The sequence below is a fragment of the Falco biarmicus genome, chromosome 10 (assembly GCF_023638135.1).
Source record: "Falco biarmicus isolate bFalBia1 chromosome 10, bFalBia1.pri, whole genome shotgun sequence".
In the NCBI taxonomy this organism is placed as follows: domain Eukaryota; kingdom Metazoa; phylum Chordata; class Aves; order Falconiformes; family Falconidae; genus Falco; species Falco biarmicus.
This window is the reverse complement of record NC_079297.1, coordinates 137,253-157,770: the sequence shown is the minus strand read 5'-3', so window position 1 is coordinate 157,770 and position 20,518 is coordinate 137,253. Positions and strand designations below refer to the sequence as shown.

General features: G+C 38.6%; 1 protein-coding gene across 14 annotated transcripts in view; it reads left to right on the top strand.

Moving 5' to 3' along the window:
• The window catches only part of RBM39 (RNA binding motif protein 39), a 31,850-nt gene that overhangs the window by 10,311 nt on the left and 1,021 nt on the right, over nt 1-20,518 (top strand). For 9 of the 14 annotated variants that reach the window (XM_056354245.1, XM_056354252.1, XM_056354248.1 and 6 more), the window contains 12 exons: nt 4,270-4,335; nt 4,434-4,487; nt 5,881-5,998; nt 6,601-6,753; nt 7,288-7,425; nt 9,049-9,114; nt 10,013-10,217; nt 10,414-10,491; nt 16,104-16,136; nt 17,279-17,354; nt 17,521-17,626; nt 20,372-20,450. In XM_056354245.1, coding sequence (XP_056210220.1) covers nt 4,270-4,335; nt 4,434-4,487; nt 5,881-5,998; nt 6,601-6,753; nt 7,288-7,425; nt 9,049-9,114; nt 10,013-10,217; nt 10,414-10,491; nt 16,104-16,136; nt 17,279-17,354; nt 17,521-17,626; nt 20,372-20,450 — 1,172 coding nt within the window. Of the gene's footprint in view, nt 1-4,269; nt 4,336-4,433; nt 4,488-5,880; nt 5,999-6,600; nt 6,754-7,287; nt 7,426-9,048; nt 9,115-10,012; nt 10,218-10,413; nt 10,492-12,079; nt 12,261-16,103; nt 16,137-17,278; nt 17,360-17,520; nt 17,627-20,371; nt 20,451-20,518 lie in introns of those variants that run through there. The other 5 variants (XR_008824311.1, XM_056354246.1, XR_008824312.1 and 2 more) reach the window with 5 other exon arrangements.

Here is a 20,518-nt window from a genome sequence, read left to right as displayed (position 1 = left end):
GGAGAAATCTCTTGAGATATTTGAGAAGACAGTGTTTACCTTTAATACATTGCAGACTTCTATGGTTTTCTGCAAATTAATGTTTTTCTAAGTGGTTGGGTCTCATTGCATTCCTTTTAGTACTCATGGAATGTAAACAAAAGTTGCCTGAGATCTCAGGGTCTCATTTTGCACTAAGTGATCTGGATGTTGGCATTTTCATAATGCAACTCTGGGCTCTGCTAAGATGCAGTGGCATCCTGCGTTTCCATCAATAGTGTGTGCTTGGGGATCATAGAGCATATCAGCCCTGCTCTTAACTCTGTCTCAAGTATCAGGCCTGTCAGGGCCTCTGTGAAGCTGCTCTGAGCTTCAGCTGTGCACAGTTGATGTTTTCTACAGCTCTTTGTTACCTGTAAGATTGCAGTAGCTAGTTGAGTTGTGCTGGTGCCACTGATGCCAGACTGCCTCATAAACAGAGGATCTTGATCAAGATATGTGGAACCTGCCAGTCTTCTCAACTCCAATGTGGAGTTGTGTGGAGAGGATGTCCTTTATATCATCACTTGGTTGGGAGTTGCTGCATTCTCCTAGCTTTATTGGAACGTTTTTTGTTTGTTTGTTTGTTTTCTGTTCTCACTGGGTGAGAATTTTCTTCACCTGGAGAAATTTGGGAGTTTCAGTGTTTTGGGTCTTTGAAATAATTTCCTTAAGTAGAGGTTGAAATCTGGACATCACTGCAATAACCCATGCCCATTTTAATGCATTAAGGTATGTTGTGCCAGGAAGGTAAATGATTATGAGGGGTCTTTTTCATTGTTCTGATACTCTTCCATAGCTGTTGAGGCAATTTCTTTGGTATTGAGAGACAGTGAACAAAAAGGCGAAATAATCTAGTATCCCCTGAGGATACAAGGTTGTACTTACTGGTTTGGCAACCTTGTGTTCTCTGCTTCAGTTGCTGAATTGTTGCTATCATTTAACCAATTAGAATTTTAGTTTTTAAAATAGCTTAGTGGGAGACTGGTATAGGACGACTGTATGCATCCCAGAGGCATTGGTACTGACTGTTGTGTAGCCAGCAGTTGGTTGTTGCTAACTTGTAGGTCACGGATGATGCTGTTGAAGTGATACACATGCTAAAGTATTCAAAAATTCCAGTTTTGGCTCAGAAGGTGTGAAGGAGAAGGACCGCAGAAGATATGAGGGAAAAGAACTCTTAATTTCATGTTCAGTACTCTTCAATGCAGAGACTTGCCTTTAAAAGCTGTTTAACAGGTACTGACTTTCTGGGAGACACAAGTTCTGGAGATTAAGCCTCCTGTATCCCGAACAGTCTCCATAGCAGCACCATCAACTCAGTGTTTCAGAAGTGACTATGAGGATGCTCTCACTGACTGGAGAATTTGTATCTGGAATCTCATCTTGGGGCTCTTCACACAGTTCTGAGTCAGTATTACTGCAAGCAGTGTTGTAGTTGACTACAACATCTAGTTCAAAATGCTTGATGGCTGTATTATTTTTTTTTTCCACTCCTCTTCCTCCTTGTTATCTTTTTTGCTTTATAAAGGCCCTTTTCCAAGCCAGTGCCTCTAAACCGAGTTATTTTTGCTGTTGGGGGTGATGTGGAAGCATCTGCAGTAGTGGGAAGAGAGGGTGTAGTATAGGTAATTATGAAGGAAAAGGAGACGAGTGCTTACAGAGTACCTGAGGACTTTGAATTTGTCATGTTTAAGCATAAGATAGTGATTAAATGTTATAATGTTTTAAAATGGAGTGATTGGCTTGCATTGCTTTGTGTTCACAGGGTTTTTAAATGTTACTCTTCTCACATATCTTGTCCCTTATGTCTTCTACAGTTACTATTAGGACTCTTAGGAGGAAGAACTGGACCACGTAGTCTTGCTTAGACACCTCTCTGACATCCCAGCTACTGCTGATGTACAGTAGAAGTCACTGTCCTGTTGCTATTCTAGAATCCAGAATTTGGGCAAAGCTGCTAGGAAAATGGGGTCATGACATGAGGACTGAAAGTTTGTTCTGATTCTCTTGGACTCTTGTTAGCCAAAGCTTGCCTTGTCTCTTTTGTTGAAAGTCTTGGATATGACTGAGCAGGTGAAAGCTGATATTTTACTGTCTGTCTTCTGACCTGACTATTGTTCTTGGGCCACATGGCATCACGTAGGGTTAGGAAAATGTGTACCTAGCTGTGCTTTGGCCACACGCAGGACTTAGTGCACTTTGGCTTATAAAGAAGATAACCCGTAGACATAAAGATAAATCAATTGTGACTTGATGCAAGCAATTCTCTATAGAAAAACCATCCTGCAGGACACTGTTAAAAAAGGATCTTCAGAAGGTAGCTTGGGTGCTCGGTCTGTTCCAGTGGTCTGTTACAACTTCAGTCTGCTGGGTTTTTCTCCCATGCAGTCATGTAAATAAGATACTACTTGTTTGTCAAGAGTGAAACCTGAAAGATACTTTTGGAGTTGTGTTAGTTTTTTGTTGTTTCCCTGAAGCTGTACGTTTGAAGACTGGTACTGTGTATCCTCTCAGGTTTTTTTTCATTAGGTTTAGACAAATAGAACGTTTCTTCCATGGTTTCCTTAAAAGCTCATGGTCTTACTGACCATAATTTAGTTGGTCTGCATGTTAATATTCTGGAGTCACTGTAATTGGTTTGCCTTGCTGCATTTGAGTTGAGATGAACACAATGTTCTATATCAGGATGTGTGAAGATGCAAGGTAATTCTATCTCTGATAAGAAGCCAGCTTCTGGAATTAGTATCAGCATTTCCAGATGCAGCTTTTGGCAGTATGTGTCACAGACATTGGAGAATGTGAATGGATCCTCTCAGCAGTCATTTGTTTGAACTTGAGTAGGAAATGGAATAATTTATCCTAGGGGAAAAAAAACCACCTGTTTTTGATCAATAGTGATCTCATCTCAACACGTGCGTGGGTTTTATGTCTTATTTTATCTTAATAAGTAGTTTCTAAATTATTTTTTATTATTATTGTTTCCCCAGTGTTACACAGGGCCTTATTTCCCTTGCTTTAACCTGACCAGCATGGTTTTGGATCTTGGCCCACTACTTCCCCATAACATGTTTAAAAATGGGCATCCTCCTCCTTGTTGTGGATGCTGAGTTAAACTATAAGCATTGCTGCTCCTCTGAGTAGCCAGAAGACATTTTCTCAGACAAATTTGTTGGCTAAATGAATTTAGTGAAGGGCCACTTAATGTCTTTAGACTGCTGTGTCTTTCAGAGTGTTTTCACATCAATTTATAGCTACAGCAGAAAGAATCAGTTCTGTGCATGTGGAAAGGCAAACCCCCTAGCATTCAGTCTGCAGCACTGCCTCTGCTGTTTGGTGGAAGCACAGGAAGAATTTAACAGATGGTGTTCTTTGCCTTGTATCTGCAAGGATCAAGTTCAGGGAGAACATGATAGGATGAATCTTACTATTCACATCACAGTCTGTTAGCCTGTGCCACAGTAACTGGCAAGAGAACTGTCTTACATGGAAGCAGTGGGCAGGTTGCCATTTGTTCTAACAGCCTCTGAAGTCTGGAGAACTAAAATTAGATTCAGCCAACAGATTGGGTTCCTTCTGTGGTGACCTGCCTGTATAAAGTTTACTGCTGGCTTTAAATGATTCTGTGTTTTGATGTCTGTTAAGAACTTTAAAGGAAGCTGCGTTTATGTATACGTAGCACTTAAGTGGCTAGAGCTGAGACATTAGCGAATGTGTCCTCTGTGGATGTCTGCCGGAGGCTACTTTGGTTTCCACTTATGCCTTACGCTTCATGAAACTTTCAGTTTTAAAATGCTACATTTGAGCAAATAGTCCTGTCAGTATCACTTTGCTTAAAACTCCAAGACTGAGTTCCAAGCCATTAAGGTACTACTTTGGTGGTCATCAGTAGGTAGAATACGCATGTGGACAAAAAAACATGTAAAGAAGATTACAGCAGTAACTGTAGCCCAGAATATTCTGCACATACAGCTCGATGTGTCTGGCTGGCTCATGATTCAGTTCTTACTTGGAGTCCTGCATATTCTGGAATTTTGTGATACAGATGAAACTGAGCAGGGAGCATATTCTGTGCCTTACGGTTTGGAGTACTGCATGTAGCTTATGCATGCTGTGGGTGCTGCTAATGGAAAATGTTTGCAAATTCAGGTGCAAGGGTGGGTGAGCACTTGCAGTGGAATTTGAATACAAACAGGAAATACTGATTTCAGGTATGCTGGTGAGTAATGTCTGTCTTTGCTTCTGCCATAGTTCTGGTCCAAAATTCAACAGTGCCATCAGAGGGAAGATTGGTCTGCCTCACAGCATCAAATTAAGGTTTCTGAGTTTTCTCTGCTTTTTATTGCTTTGTTAATAGGTTTTGTTTAAAATCGGACTGATAAAGTTTTTCTTATCTTCTTGATATCTCTTTATAGCAGACGACGCTCCAGAAGCAAAAGTCCTTTCAGAAAAGACAAGAGCCCTGTTAGGTAGGAATTTTATGTACATTTGAGGGTTGGGTTTGTGTTTTTTTTGTTTGTGGTTTTTTTTCCCAATTGAAGTTGGAAAAGTAATGCTGAAATAATGCATGCCTACTTGCTTTGTGGCTTATGCTCACAAGTAATGCAGGGATTCATTCAGAAAGCCCATAAGAGGAGAGTATTCAAGATACATTGCTTTCTCCCCACGTCATAAACTTGTCTATTCCCCCCCCTCCCCGCCAATAACTGTGTGCAATTGTAAATAACGTCAGTTTGCAAAACACATTTGTGTTTCTGTATTCTCAGTCTTTTCCCTGTTACTTGACATTTAAATTAGCTAGCTTTTCTGCACAATCTTACTTAAGAATCTTAAGTATGGAATGGAAGAGTATAGTACAAATGCTTCTTTTTCCTATTGAGTATGTATTAATGTTATTTATAGAGAAGCCAGGTACTTTTAAAATCCACGAGGTGCTTATCCATTCTTAGGCTTCTTATTTAAGGGAATTGGATTTAGATAGCTGCTAATGAGATTATTCTCTTAAATTAATGCAGTTAAATTTAACCAATCTTGCTTTGTTCTTTTAATTATTAGCAAACTCTTGCTGAGATAATTTAGTTTAAATTTTTCTTCTGTATTCTCAGTGATTTCCCCCCATAAAAATATAAATACTTATTACATGACTGGAAATTTAGTTGAGGATCTGGCATGCTAATTCCGTCCTGTACTTAATTTATATTTTGAAGCTTTTAACACCTCAAAAGCAGTGCATCTAATTTCAGCTAGCCTCAGTATTGAAATAAAATTAATCTAGTGTTTCTGGTGTCGAGGATGAGCGTAATTACTCATGATTCATACTTATTTGTGGGTTAACAAGCTGAGACTATAAAATGAGGACTGGGAGCTCTGTTTGTAGAGATGTATTGTTTGTGGTGGCTGTAGTGACTGAGGTGACTGCATAGATGTAAGATTTTAGTTTGCAAAGCCACAAAAAGTTCATGCTACTTGTCTGAGAGTTCAGAAAGATAGTGTGTTGTAATTAATCCTGTTTTCCTTTGTTTTCCTGTCCTTTCATCTCACGTTTTTGACTGCAAGTTCTATAGTGGTACTGTTAGCTGTTCTGGAGAGTAGCAAAATGGCACCTCAGTTTTGTGGTCTCTGTACAGATTTCCAGTCATGTTTAATGCTTACAGTTGAAACAAGATGTTTAGTCATGTTGAGGAATTAAATATATTAATACTGGGGGTATTTCCTTCAGATCTTGACCCTGCCTTTTTTTAATATGGCAGGCATTCCCCCCCATCAGGTTTTGAAGTACTGATTATTTCAAGTTTAATGCATGGCCTAGAGATGACTTATCTTAAATCAGATTATTTTTTAACTGAACTTTCCTCTTTCCAGAGAACCTATTGATAATCTTACCCCAGAAGAGAGGGATGCTCGAACAGTATTCTGCATGCAGCTGGCTGCAAGAATTCGGCCTAGAGACCTGGAAGAATTTTTCTCTACAGTAGGGAAGGTAAATAATAGGGAGGTTGAAATGATTCTGAATACTTCTTCATGCTGTCCTGGTACAGGAAGAATATTCTGCAGAATTGTAAGCAAGTGGCTTTCTATCTAGGTGAAAAGGGCGAAACTACCAACTAATTCATAAAGACACAACATTAAAATGTAATTTATCAGGAGTTCATTGTTCAGCATATGATGTGCTGCAAAACATGGCAATTCAATTCTGATTCCAACAACTTCATTTTTTAGAAGTTTCAGTCTTTTGCAGATAGATCTGCCAGTTACAGTGTAATTTAAAAATGTGTTTAACCTCCAGTTTGAACTTGTTTTGTTCCATCAGCTGTAAACTTCTGGCTTAAAGCACTACAGTGCTGCAAGTATTCTATTGCTGCTGTTCCAGTAGCATCCTAGATTTGACTTTGAACAGCAGCTTTTAATGCTAGCTTGCCTCTGGGATATGTTCGTTATAGCTTTATGCAGTTCTAGATTTGCAGCATAATTACAAAGCCATTGGCTTGGCAAATAATTTTCTGGTTATTAATACCTTTTTGAGAAATGGACTGCATTGTTTTTTCCTTTTTCTCTAAAAGTGTTTCTGTACTTGCCTTTCAGGTTCGTGATGTGCGAATGATTTCGGATAGAAATTCCAGGCGTTCAAAGGGAATTGCTTATGTAGAATTTGTTGATGTTAGTTCAGTGCCTCTGGCAATAGGACTAACTGGTCAGAGAGTCTTGGGTGTACCAATCATAGTACAAGCATCACAGGTAAGGAATTGTAAACCTCATTTTTATTCATGTTGAGTTGGTTCCTCTTCTATCTTGCCGGAAAACTTACTGTTTGAAAATTTGGTTATCATTGAATGTTTGGAAAACCGTAACTAGAATGATTATTTAAGATCATTATAAATGGACCTTTGCCTCCCATAGTTGACAGGCAACGAAAGCATTTCAAAGTGATATAAATGAATTTTGAAAACACAGATGTTGAGAAGGTAGTAATAAGGAAACTAACAGTGTTACAGGATTGTAGTATCTATTATGTACGCTTTCCAGCATATGTACAAATTGAAGTGTTAACTAGATAGAAGCCAGAATTCTGCATAAGGTTGTGCAGTTTGGAAGCTGTGCCCTCTATACTTGGTTGTGGTCTTGGATTTTGTAGGTTTTAAGTGAGTCTGATGGATATTGCGCAGATTAGAAAATAGCTTGTATCTTGGTGAATCTGGTAAATGTATACTGCTTATGTTAGGATTTTTAATTAGATTTTATAGAAGGTGAGTTTTTCTTTTTTTTCCTTAGGCAGAGAAAAACAGAGCAGCAGCAATGGCAAATAACCTGCAGAAGGGCAGTGCTGGTCCTATGAGGCTGTATGTGGGATCGTTACACTTCAACATAACTGAAGATATGCTTCGAGGAATTTTTGAGCCATTTGGCAGGGTAAATTTTAATTTGGCATGTTGCATTACAGAAATTTACTTGGAAATTTGGAAATTTGTTTATTTGGAGAACCTAGATTAATTGCAGAGCACTCAACCTCTGGAAACAATTCGGCTTCACACCTGCAAAAACACTTCTTTATTTTTCTTGCTCTTCAGTGCTTGTTACATCCACAAGGCTTTAGATCCATAGTTAGTACTGGAGAACAAATGAGAACCCTGATTTGTGGTGTGGTCCAGTGATTTTGAATGGTAGGCTTTACAAAGGAAAACTGAGAATTCAGTGAGTACCTAAAATTATTAAAACAAAACAAAAGGAATGAATCCCTGTGTCATATCCTGCTTCTGTAGCATGTAAATATCTGCCCCCTGCTATGTGATTGTGAGTAGGGGCTGCATATCATAGGTTAAAGCACAAAGAACAGAATCAGGTCTGAGTTCTGTTCACTGTGCATGTCATGGTTTCATCTGTTTCATAGGATTTTTGCTGAAGATTCAGCTCATGTTACTACAGTGATCTAGGGTATATCCCATACAGCTCTGACAGAAGGCTCCTTCTACTCCTGATCATTAGGCCCCAGTTTGCTGCATAGTATTGTTTTTGCAGAGAGAGTTATGAAAGTGAGCAGATCAAATCTGAAGTTCCCAGGGGAGTTATAATAAATATTAGCCCCACTGTGCTAAGGTATCATGGGTATATCATTACTACCTAGATTACCTAGGGGAAAAGGTAATATATTTAATATGCTGCTTGGTTTTAAAATTTATTTTTTCTATTTAAGTGCATTGATTTCCCCCCCCCCCCCCCCATTTGGATATTAACCCTGCTTCATACATACTGTAACAGTACTTTGTCAGGGGCTTTATTCGGATTCAGTATGTGTATACCTTTAGTTCTGTTGTGCAAAAGCCTGCAAAATTGCAGTAATTCATTAAATTTTAATCTCCATGGGTGTTCTTGTTTTGTTTTCTCTCAAGGTCTGGCAGTGGGATTAATGTAGTTTAGGAGGCTTACATGTAGAGCTGTGAAAGTGTTGCCTTTTCTTGATTCGATGTACTCCGGTCTTGAAGAACTAAATTTCTCTTACTTCTGTGTTGCCGTCTCTTCCAAACACTGTTTGATGGCTTATGGTTGAGTTACTAATATGTTTTAAATTCGGTAACTCTAAACTTCAAGGAGTTCCCATATGCCAATAATTATTTCAAATATGCATTTTTATTTTTTTTTTAAAGCCCCTGGTCAAAGTCATGCAACTTTTCTTACTGGGTAAAAAGGAGTTTCGCAGCATACAAGAGGCCATGACTATAGTGTTTCACTTAGGATTTGATGATGTCTGCATGCTCATTGTCTGCTGGAATGTTGCATCAGGACCAAGCCTCTGCCTGTAGCTGGACTCAAAAGGATAAATTGTACATCATGCTTCTGTTTTGGTATCATATAAGTATCTGGTTGCCTATACACTAATTTTGACTTGAGGAAGGAATGAGGAACGGATTATTTTTTGTAAAAAAAAAAAAAAAAAAAAAAATTATTTCACATTCGTATGTGTACATTTGGCAAGGCTGTATCTTGTGCTTTGCTCCAAAATGTCTTGATAATAAATAGCTTTATTCTTATTTTTAGATCGAAAGCATTCAGCTGATGATGGATAGTGAAACTGGACGCTCAAAAGGATATGGATTTATTACGGTATGACTAGAATTGCCAGACAACTTAGATAATTTGAGTGTAATCTTAAGTCTCAGCTTAGAAACATCATGTTGCAGGGCATGCAACACTGGCCTTTTTCTTTGTTTCTGCCAGTCCCTCTGTGCGTGTTGTGGTTGAACAATGCACACGTTCAGAATGGAATAGTGTACTTTGAAATCACTGCCTGGTAAAGCAATGCTGTCTTCTGCAGGCAAAGATACTAGTAAAGACTGGCATTTTCACAGTGCTGTGAAAATTATTGAATTTGAGCTTTTTAGAGGAAGTAAAATTTTAGAGGCTAAAATCAGTTGAAAACATCTTTCCTCTTTACCCTCAGGTACGTAATTTTGTGAACTTGGGTTTCTTGACTGTCATGGGGGGGGTGCGGGGGGGGGGGGAAAGTCTTGTTTGGATCATCTGGCACTTGGAGACAAATAAAACCAAACTAAATGTATGCTAATATTTGATGGTTTTAACGGTGACAAAATATTTGTATTTTTAATTTGGTGTTAAGCAGCATAAAGCACAATATCTGTTAGGAATAGCCAGTAAGTGTATGGCAGTGACAAGGTTACAAAGGAGGTGACTGTCATTCTTGGAAAGTGTTGAAAGAGAACTGTAGTTATGACTTCTGTTGATTGCAAGATCTAGATAATTCTAACTCCAACGATAATACATATTTAAATATATTCTTATCTAAATATGAGAAAATAAATGTACAAACTTGTGTGTGTTTGGTTTAAATGGAAAATATGGAGCACATTTAAGTTGGCCTGTAGCTATTGTTACCTTAAATTTAGTGTTTCTCATGTTTACATAACTCTGGATATTAACATGCAGTAGAATTGTTGCTGAATCCTGTAGGCAGTATTACTGAATTTGTTTTTCTAATCTACAGTTCTCAGACTCTGAGTGTGCCAAGAAGGCCTTGGAGCAGCTCAATGGATTTGAGCTGGCTGGTAGGCCAATGAAAGTTGGACATGTAACTGAGCGCACTGATGCTTCCAGTGCTAGTTCATTTTTGGACAGTGATGAGTTGGAACGGACTGGAATTGACTTGGGAACAACTGGTCGCCTTCAGTTGATGGCAAGACTTGCAGAAGGTATGTGTGATGATTAATAGAGGTGTGAAAATACAGAAGTTAACAGGATTTGAATTATTATACCCCACAGAATATTATGCTGAATGCATGGAATGGTGTATTTAAACTTTTGACAACAGTTTTTGATACCCATGTTAGTGCATCCCTAACTGAGTGAAAAGTGCTTGCTGCAAGGTACTTTCACGTTCTGTTTTAGGTACTGGTTTGCAGATTCCCCCAGCTGCACAGCAGGCTCTGCAGATGAGTGGATCTTTGGCATTTGGAGCTGTGGCAGGTAAGAAATGATTAGCCGTTTTATTTTTCAGAAATACTTTATGCTTTATAATTTTGAGACAAGATACAGAAATGTATTTTGTGACCTCTTAAAATGGGAACATAGGTATTGCAGCATGTTTTACAAACTGTAAAATGTTGCAAATCCACGAGCAAATGAAAAGTGACAGTGTATGACAGCTTTGATGGGCGTGATTCACTTAGCATTTTTTTTGGCAAGTCTGTTTACTTAATTCATCCCAAACCTTCATCTCTATCTTTACTATTCCCTGTACTAATGGGGACTTTTATGTTCTACTGCAGTGTAAATGTTGACTCTTAAAACTGGTAGGCTCATAATTCGAAGGGGATTGACCCCTCTGAAAAAACAGCTGTGCCAGAAGCAAGAAGGTTCATGGGAGACATGGCAACTAAGACTATGGTAGTGTTAGGTTTATACAGTGTGTGTCCTGGTGAGGAAGGACACTGTGTTAGGGAATTTGTGTGTTGCTTGGAATTTGCTATAGTTTGACTGTTCTGCAAGTGGGTATGTTGGAAGTGTCACTGAGACTTTATTTTGTTGTGAGAGGGAATGATGCTGAGCATATGATGGCTGCTGCTAGTTCATAGGTGGCCTGAACAACAAAACTCTTCAAGAGGGCTTCAGAACTGGAGCAATGAGTAGTGTCCTAGAGGAAATAAGTAACGTACAGTGGAATGTCTTGTTCTTAGTTTTTTATTAATATGAGAATAAAGGGCATGAAACTGTCATAGCAGTAGAAAAGACCTGAATATCACAAATAACTTGGGGCTGGAATGTGTGAAAAGTGTTAGGAAATCAACAAAGAATAGGTAGCATTGGTTGGTTTGTCTTCCGGCAGAGTTTGTGACAAGTGATTCAGTCTTAAGATAACACCTGGATCACGTTACTGAAGTTCAGGTGTAGTTTTGAGAAGAGCATACACATGAAACTTGCAGACACTTGCTAAAAGAATGCAATAGGGTTTTCTTATAGATAACAGTCTTGGAAGGAAAAGGAACTGGCTAGTGAAAGAAAAATCTGGGTTGAGGAAGAAAGGTTGAGGTTTTTCTATTTGAGAAGGAAAAGATGAAAAAGACAAAGATAGTTTCTCCTATCTAGTCCAGAAAGAGAAGGATGGATAAACAACACTGAAGTCAATCACCTTTAATGTGCTTGATAAAGTGTTGTGACAGAAATAGTTGTAAAATAAAATGCCAATCCTTTTCCCCACCCCCATATTTGAAATGAACAAGCCAAAGAAATCCAGACTCCCCAAATCAAGAACATGGCCAAAACTGTCTGACACAGCTGAACTGTTGGGATAGCATGGAATCAGTATGAGACAACATGGCTGTGAAGGAATAAATGATAAGGCAGAATACGGGTTTTTGAAGAGTATGCATGTTTAGTACCTGTAGAAATTGGTAGGAACAGCACTGTTTATTCTACTTGTATTGTACAAAAGGAATAATGCAGATGTGCAACTTAAGTAACTTGGTAAAAAGCTTTATCTTTTTCCAACCATAGTCATGAGCTATCCCCAGAGTGAGATTTGGTTATGGATTAAAGATCTCTTTACTCTTGTTAGAGAAAATTACTACCAGGAATTATGTCATTATGGGAGACTTTAACTTCCCTGATACAGATTGGAGAAGAAATGCTAGTAATAATGGTGGGGCCCAGATATTCCTGGATGTGATATCCGACAAATTTCTTCATCAAACACTCACTGACTCATGAAGAGGGGATGCTATTTTAAACTCATTTTGGTAAGTAATGGAGATGTTATGGATGAGAATAGAAATGACCATTGACTTGAGAGATCATTAGTTGCTCAAGTTTAAATGGAAGGATAAACAAAACAGGTCTGTAACTAAGGCTTCTGATTTCAAAAGTGGTGGTTGAAGAAACAGGGCAATAAAGTTATCTGGTCTAACTAGAGTATTTGAACAGGCAGGATGTCGAATGTTTCTTCGGTTCCAAATTGTTAATGCCGTATTGGATCTGTCTTCCACAGAAAGAAGAAACAGTCCTGTTAGAAATGGGCTCCACACTGAACTGGGTGGTTAACTACCTTGAAAGAAATAAGGAATGAGCACAGAGCCTGTGAAGAATAGGAAAAAGGACTGACAATAAACCAAGATTTTTAGTTTGGGAAATAGATAAAATGAAAATTACCTGCCAACAGTCAGATTGAGTTAGACCTTGTAAAAGACGTGAAAGCATAGTTAAAGATTTACCAACTCCTGAAGAGAACAAAAAGGAAGCAGGGCTGAGGTTGAAGGAAAAAAATATATTCCTGAGATGTTTCAAAAGAATCTCATTGTCTTGGGTTGTAGTAGGGGCACTGGTCATAAAGTTTGCAATTTGAGGAAGGTAAGCTAGACATAGGTTTGTTTGGGTTTTTTGGTTGTTTTTTTTTTTTTTAAAAAAAGGAAATTACTCACAAGGTGGAAGCAAAGCTAAAAGTAATAGCTGAACATACTCAGTTCAGAGTAGTAAGAAAACTCCCATCAAATTTGTGAGGAATAGGTATATAAAATAGAGTTCTGATATCTGGTATTGTCAATAAATATTTTAAGTCTGTGACACAGCTGGAACATTTTCTTCTCTCTAAGTGAAGGCAGTCTAGAATTAATCTGGCCGGTTTTCAGTCCTGTTACTCTTGACTTCACTTATTCAAAAGTCATACTAAACATGGGCAAACTGCAGAATGTTATTAAAGTATAGCATTTAAAGATTAAAAATCTTTGCTAAAATGGGCTTTCCTAGGCAGAGGAACAGTAGTAGAACTCATCTCTCTCAACTGCTGTTGAGTTGTGTCATTTGGAAGTTACTAAACTAGAGCATTGGGAAGTACAAGATGTGTAGGGGGGGTGGGAGTGGGAAAGCTGGCTCAAAGGAAGAGGAGTGGGGTTTTTTGAGGTGAAGCCTGAGAAGGTTAGAAGCTGTTGTTGAAGCTAACGTTCAGGTGTTGGGCTGATACTGGTTAATATTTGCATAAATAACAATAGTCAACAATAGTAGGAGTGAGGTGAGTAAATATGGAGATGCTGGAAGTGATGGTTTCTTGGGGTGTTGTGCATTGTTCATCTATTCAGGATCGAAATAAATTCTAGTTATATAATTTGGGGAGCTTAGCAGTGAAAGATTGTCAAGGAGGAGGAAATTAGCTGAATACTACTGTTTATCAGTGAGTAAATATGAGCTGTCAGGGTGATGCATGTTTGAAAGGGCAACTGTGTTCTTAGAGGTAGTGTACTTGAGCATCTGAGATCACATATGCATTCGTGTACAGTTTTGGTCAGCCATGTTCAAGGTGGGTTCAATCAAACTAAAATCAGGAAGCTAAAGGGTTATTTTCACGGGACACCTGAGAACTTTGAATTTTCTCCAGGGGAATAATATCCAGCAGGAAAAAGAACTTAAGCTAAACAGTTGTAGCTGCATACTTTCTGTTCTCTAGTAAATACTGTCTGAAAATCTGAGTCTTAAAATAACCACAAAGCAATAGTGCATTCTTCTAATGCTTTGTGGGACAAAACATTCCTTATTTTTGAGAAGGAACTATCTGTTTCTGAAGAAGATTTGAGATAGTGTGGTGCAGGAGAGGGATGAACAGGTGTTAATGTGCAGGACCTCCATTTGATCTGCTCTACTGTTGCAAGTAATTACTTAAACTGGAGAATACTTGGCAGGCTTTTGCTTATTTAAAGCTAGCTGTGTTTCAAAATAAACCACAACTTAATTTTGTTTTAAAACACAAAATGCTTTGATAAATGTTTCTGTATTCCTGATTTCTCTGTACTAAGCACATGCTTACAACATCATGCTAAAGTCACTGCTATTACGTTGATCTGTACTTGACAGATGTATTCTATTTTCCGTATACTATTTAAAACGACACATAGGGAAGAATTAAGAGTTGAAAGTGAAGAGTGACAATGAATTTCTAAATTCTGAGTGCGTTTAGCAGTGGGAGAGAGAACCATTATTCAGTTGTGAGCAACAGGAAAATGCAGTTAGTTGATGAAAGATTTGATGGACTGCGGGTTATGTTTCAGAGGTAGTAGATAATTAACCCATGAAACTTGTTGCTCCAAGATACTGGTAGCTGATCTTACTATAACAATTTGAGATTTGGCCCTAGACAGAACTGGAACTGAGAATCTGTGCAGATCTGGTTGCAGGTGTCCTGGAGCATTTGGCTATAGAGCCCCAGGCTGACATTTGGTGAGCTTGGCTGTACATGATGTGTATGTGCAATTGTGTCAAAATTGCAGAGGGAAAGTTTCTGCTCTCATCTAACTAGAGTGATTTATGAGATCAGGGTTTTTGCAATTTTTTTAAATACACTTGTTCGCAAAAGAAGTTTGGATACTAATTTGCTAGGTAATTAGTTGCATGGATTTGGCCAAATCCATGCAGCCTCTGTGGAGAATACAAGCTGAGACAGTCTTGGTCATTATGACATTTCTTACTCTGTAGTTGAGGATTTCTTTGTGTTCAGATCCAGAGGGAAAACATGCTAAACATAACGAATTCTTGCTACAGCTCAGCCTTCAGAACTTGTTCCTTCCATCTCTTACTTTTTCTGCATGGTTCTGAGTATGTATGTGTTTTTCTGTGCAAGTCACTAGGGAAGGCAACTTTGAGGAAGACTTGTCTTTGGGACTCTCACTGCCTAATACTTAGAGCAAAAAAGATGCACTCCTGTTGGTCCCCCAGTGTTTTGGAGGAGGCTTTATTAGAAAGTTGATAACTGATGCATTCAGGTATTTCCCAGTAAGCTTGGAAGCTTACTTGGGGTCCAGCACTTCACTGCTTGCTAAACAAGTGAATTAAGGTGATGGTTCTGACTCCTTGTGTTTGTGTAGATTGAATTGGAACATAAATGAAGAGGCTCATGCTTAAGATCTCTTGCATTCTGAATTTTTCTGTGGTTTAAAGATGTTAAGTATTGGAGTCATATACTTGGAAGTAGGTAGAAAGTCAGTTGTATGTTATTAAACAAGTAATTAGCATTTTCTTGGCAAATTATATGTTCTTAACATTTGAATATGTTTTGAGTTTGAAAAATGCCAAACTAACTCATGTTGTTACGACATTTATATGAAAAGATAACAGGTGAAATACTACCTTAATCTACTTAAAATTAAATTTGATAACTGCTTTCAAAATGTCATGTTTGGGTAACTGTGCATAAGTGCTTTCTGTTGGTAAAGATGCCAAATGTCTAATGCTTGTAAGGATTTCTGTAATTACTTTCTTGTGAAACAAAATAACATCTTACGAAGAGTTCAAGCACAGCAAAGGCAAGGTGGAAATGATAGTATTGAATTAAAGGACATGGTCATGTCTTTCCTTTTAAGGTACTGTTTCTTTTTAAAGTATGCTTACCTTTGGTCTTGGAATTTCTGTCAAGTACAGAATATTCTATCTGAGAAGTTGAAACTAGTGAAACTACTCACAGCTAGAGAGGAACAGTGAGAGTGGGTTGAGGTACTTGAACAACCTCTTAACCACAAAAATACAAGCTGAGCCACCTGGCTGACAGGTAATACAATAATGCTAGAAAGCACACTAATCAACTTCTGTATATTTTTCTTTAGATTTGCAAACGAGACTATCTCAGCAGAATGAAGGTAAACTAGCATTTGATATAACCTGTCACAAGTAGTTCTTGTTGCAGATGTCTATAAATTAAATGCTTCTGGTATAGTTTGCCAGCAGCCCGAGGAACTGTATTGTACTTGTCTGTAGCAATCATACTATATATTGATTATTGACTGAAAATAACAACGTATGTGAAAACACTTTTGCCTTTCTGTAGCATTTCCTCAGTGTTGGTAATGTTCCCCAGCCATATGTTAGTCCTAGAAAATGTGTGGGTTTGTATTTTTGTGGGTTTTATGGGTTTAGTGTGGTTGAGTTTGGGGTTTTTTACTGCCTTCAGGGCAGGGACTAGAGGAGTCATTTGAGAATCAGGAGGTTGGTGTTATTGTCCCAGGATTAGTCATCATCTTACTCTGAGGGCCAAACCTTAATGCATGCACATGTACAGAGAAGGTGACTCTTATTTCAACTAAACTAGGAGAAGCTTGCAGCCTGTAGGACTGTGCTTATCTTTAATAAGATGTACTGTGATGAGCAACAATAAATGACAAATAATTTCACAGTTACTGGGGAAGAGTATCAATCTGTTCTACAGCTAAAATGTTTAAAATTTTAGTCGTCAAGTATTTCTTAAATTACGCGTTTCCAGGGGACAAAAGTATAGATACACTTTTTGAAGGATAATTCAACATGCTTAAAATACATTTTGAGAACTCTCTAAGATGTTACGTCACTCCTGTGCAGTCTAATGGGGTGGTGTCACTCCACCCTGAGCTGCTGCTTGACTTCCAAGAGGAGAAAAAAATTAAAGGTGCTGCTGGCATACAACTTGGGCAGAATTTTTAGATGCATGTGAAGATGCATATATCTGCGTTTAAATGTTAATACTGAAAATCTATGCAGAAAAAGTGCCTGGGGTTATCTTATCACTTTTCAGCTTCAACTGTAGTGCATCTGTGCTGTTTTCTGCATTGATCAATTAAAAATTTCTCTATAATATGTAGTGTTTAGTTATGAGTTTTGCTTTCCTGGTTTTTGTTTTCTGTTTAAACTTCCGCTGTTACTGCTGAATGTTGGGATTTTAAAAAATAGGTAAAGATACTGATTTAAATTGGAGCCATGCATAGCAGGTTCTTAGATTTGGTACTGTTTTCTTTTCCTATTACAACAGTTCTGGCTGCAGCTGCTTCCGTACAACCACTTGCAACACAGTGCTTCCAGCTTTCCAACATGTTTAATCCTCAAACGTAAGTGATTTACCGTTGTGTGCTTCTGTTTGGCATTTGTTGATGACTTTAACATCTGAGAAAGGAATCGGAATGTTGCAGAGCTTATTTTGATGACTTTTAGCATGGGTTTTGTTTAAGTGGTAACAGTTCCATCTTTGTCCTCTTCTTTTTCCACCCCCTATAGTGAAGAAGAAGCTGGCTGGGATACAGAAATTAAAGATGATGTGATTGAGGAGTGTAACAAACATGGAGGAGTTATCCACATCTATGTAGACAAAAACTCAGCTCAGGTATGTTGAGAGTTTTGTTGCTTTGTAGTGTATAGAGGGAGCATAATAAATAAATACTGCTGGGTTGTGGGTTTTTTTTCTAAACTGAATCTAAATTTCTTGAAGTTGCTTTGCAGTTTTTGCAGAACATAGGTGGTTCCCCCCTGTTTTGAACCATTGTGTGTAGCTTGAATGCAGATATGAGAGCAGTTTTCTGGTGCTGCAGTCCTCTTAGAGTTTTACACAGCTGAAATTACTGTGGAAACGCAGGCTGAAGAGTAGCAACCACTTTCATTCTGGCATTTGGCTTCTCCCTTAAGCTGTGCATTTCCCAAAAGCCAGGGACTTCCAGTTTCTTCTGTTTCTGGAGAAGACAGGCTTTAGCACAAAGGACACCCTGCTCCAGCGTACCTGAGATGTGGTTAAATGCCCGCCTAATAATACCACACTTGCGAACAGTTGTGCTCGCTAGTAGTGTAAGTGTCTGCAGTTATAACGGGGAGGAGAAGAAAAAGGGCTACTGATGCAGACTTAGTTACAGGTTAGCGCCTGTTTGAGGGACTCTTCAGCCTGCATCTTAAAAAGGCTAATACATTTTTCTTCTGTGTTCACTTTGTTTATGCAATCCCCAGACTGGTTATCTCTTCCCTTGTACTTCAGCTCTTGGAATATAAACTGTGGAAGCTCTGTAAATACAGATTGGCTTAGAACCCTTTTTATATGGAATTTACAGCCCAAACTGAAGCACAGGTTTCAAATGCTCTTGTAGTCAGATTAATTTCCAGCCATCAGACCTTGGAAGTGTTCTGTTGTGTTCCATTTGATTGTGCAAGGCTGAAATCTACACTACTGTCCTTGTCAGTATTGCTCAGATGGGATTGTTCTGCTCTGTAATGCACTTGGCATTCAGAAACCTTTGTTATCTTGTGCTGCTTCTACAGAAGACTCGTGTCACCTGAAATCCTTTAATGGGGATTACCGAGAGATTAGATGAGAGATGAGCTGCAGTCTAGTACATAAAACAACATACAGTCTTCCCTGGCATTTTTTAATCTGGGCTAATGGGAGGTAGAAACCTTTCCCACAGTTATCTTAGTCTATTACTATCTTAGAGGAAACAAAGTGTCCCTCAGCAGATGGGGGAGTAGGGAGGGGAGAAGTAAACCCAGCAACAAAATAACCAAACATACAGACCCCAAAAAACCCACCACCCCCAAACCCCAAAGAATGCAACAGCCCGCAACATACCTCCCATAGGTTCTGAGCACATAGAGCTGCATATGTGGCTCATGTTAGCAAGTGGATTTAAAAGAAAAAAAAAACAACACCTACAGCTACTATGTCATGAGTTAGCTGTTTGTTACTGTGACAAAACAGATTTCATACAGAATAGCAATGACCCAGATACAAAATACCCACACATATTTAAAAACACTGTATTTGAAGTTTCCACTGTGCTGTGCTGTTTTCTAGGATTAGATTCTGGTAATATTATCTTTTAAGTGTTTAATCACCCATCTTTTTAGGGTTATTTCCCAGACAGCCATACTTCCCAGGCTAAGGGCCATCAGTAATCAGCCATGAAGGTGTAATTTGTTGTGGGTAAAATTTTGCAGTCCCAGCTGAATACATGGTCTCATGTACCACACCAGTCTACACTGTGGTATGTTAAGGAAAACAGAGCTTTAATGTTGCTGTATCTCATTTCAAGGTTTAAGCAGCTTGGATGCCTATGCAGGGGAGACAGAACAGAACTGCGTGTGTTGGTTGCTTAGTCCCTTAACCATGAGCCCCTAATCTCGTGTTTCTCCCTGTGAAGGAATGAGTTAGATTGCACTGAGAAGAGTTAGCACTTCTAACTGTACAGTTAGTACAGGCTGGTGAAGGCTGCTAAAGGGAAAGCTGGATTTGGTTTCTTAACATATTCTTTTCCTGTAAAATCCGTTTCAGCTGGAATCTGATCTGATTCAAAAATTACTGGTAGTAGTCTATGTTTAAGTAGGTAGCCAGGAAAATGCATTCACACTACTGTGAGCATCTGTACATCTTGCAGTTGTTGAATGTGAATATTGCAGTACTCTGGATTAGGCTGTTTTAGTGCTTAATTTGCAGACAGAAAACTTCAGATATCTGCTGAAGTTAAAAGATCAGTCTGTCATTCATGTTAGATACATCTTGGGCTTTACTGGAACAGAGGACTGAGATACATACTAAAGTTTTCATGTTGGAGAATTTTTACAGTACCAGTCTTCCTTGAAGTGCTGAATGTGCTTGCCCCAGGGAATGGGGAGTGCTTAACGCATTTATTTGAAAACCAGGCTGTGAACTCGCATATCTATTTAAGCATTTGTGGTTAAAGTTTGTGATTTACAGGACTTGATGGCTAGCCTCCAGTAGAGGTAGCCAAACTCCTTGCACTTCCCTGTTTCACACGAGATTTGCAGTCAGGAGCCATTGGAAGGGTTATTGCGACCAAATAAGGAATCAGTTATTTGTGAGCTTGATCTGAAATCAATGTTTGGTCTGTTTTGCAAAATCCTATTTAGAAAATTTTAATGCCAAGATGTATGGTAATGCCAGTCAGTAAAAAAACTGTCCACTACTCCCATTTTTTCATGCTTATTCTGCATTATCAGTTGATGCCAGTAGGAGCATAGCGAGGCAGGTTTGCTTCCACTGCAGCCACACCAAGGAAGTGTCTGGAGAACAGATATTGTGGGGTGTTTCTCAAGCTTCTAATAGACTCTTAACACTTCTGTATTACAGGGCAACGTGTATGTCAAATGTCCTTCAATTGCTGCTGCCATTGCAGCTGTAAATGCGTTGCATGGGAGGTGGTTTGCAGGTGAGTGGATTTCATGTAGAGAACTGCATTGATTGATTAATTGCAGGAATGACCAAATGCTGATTTAA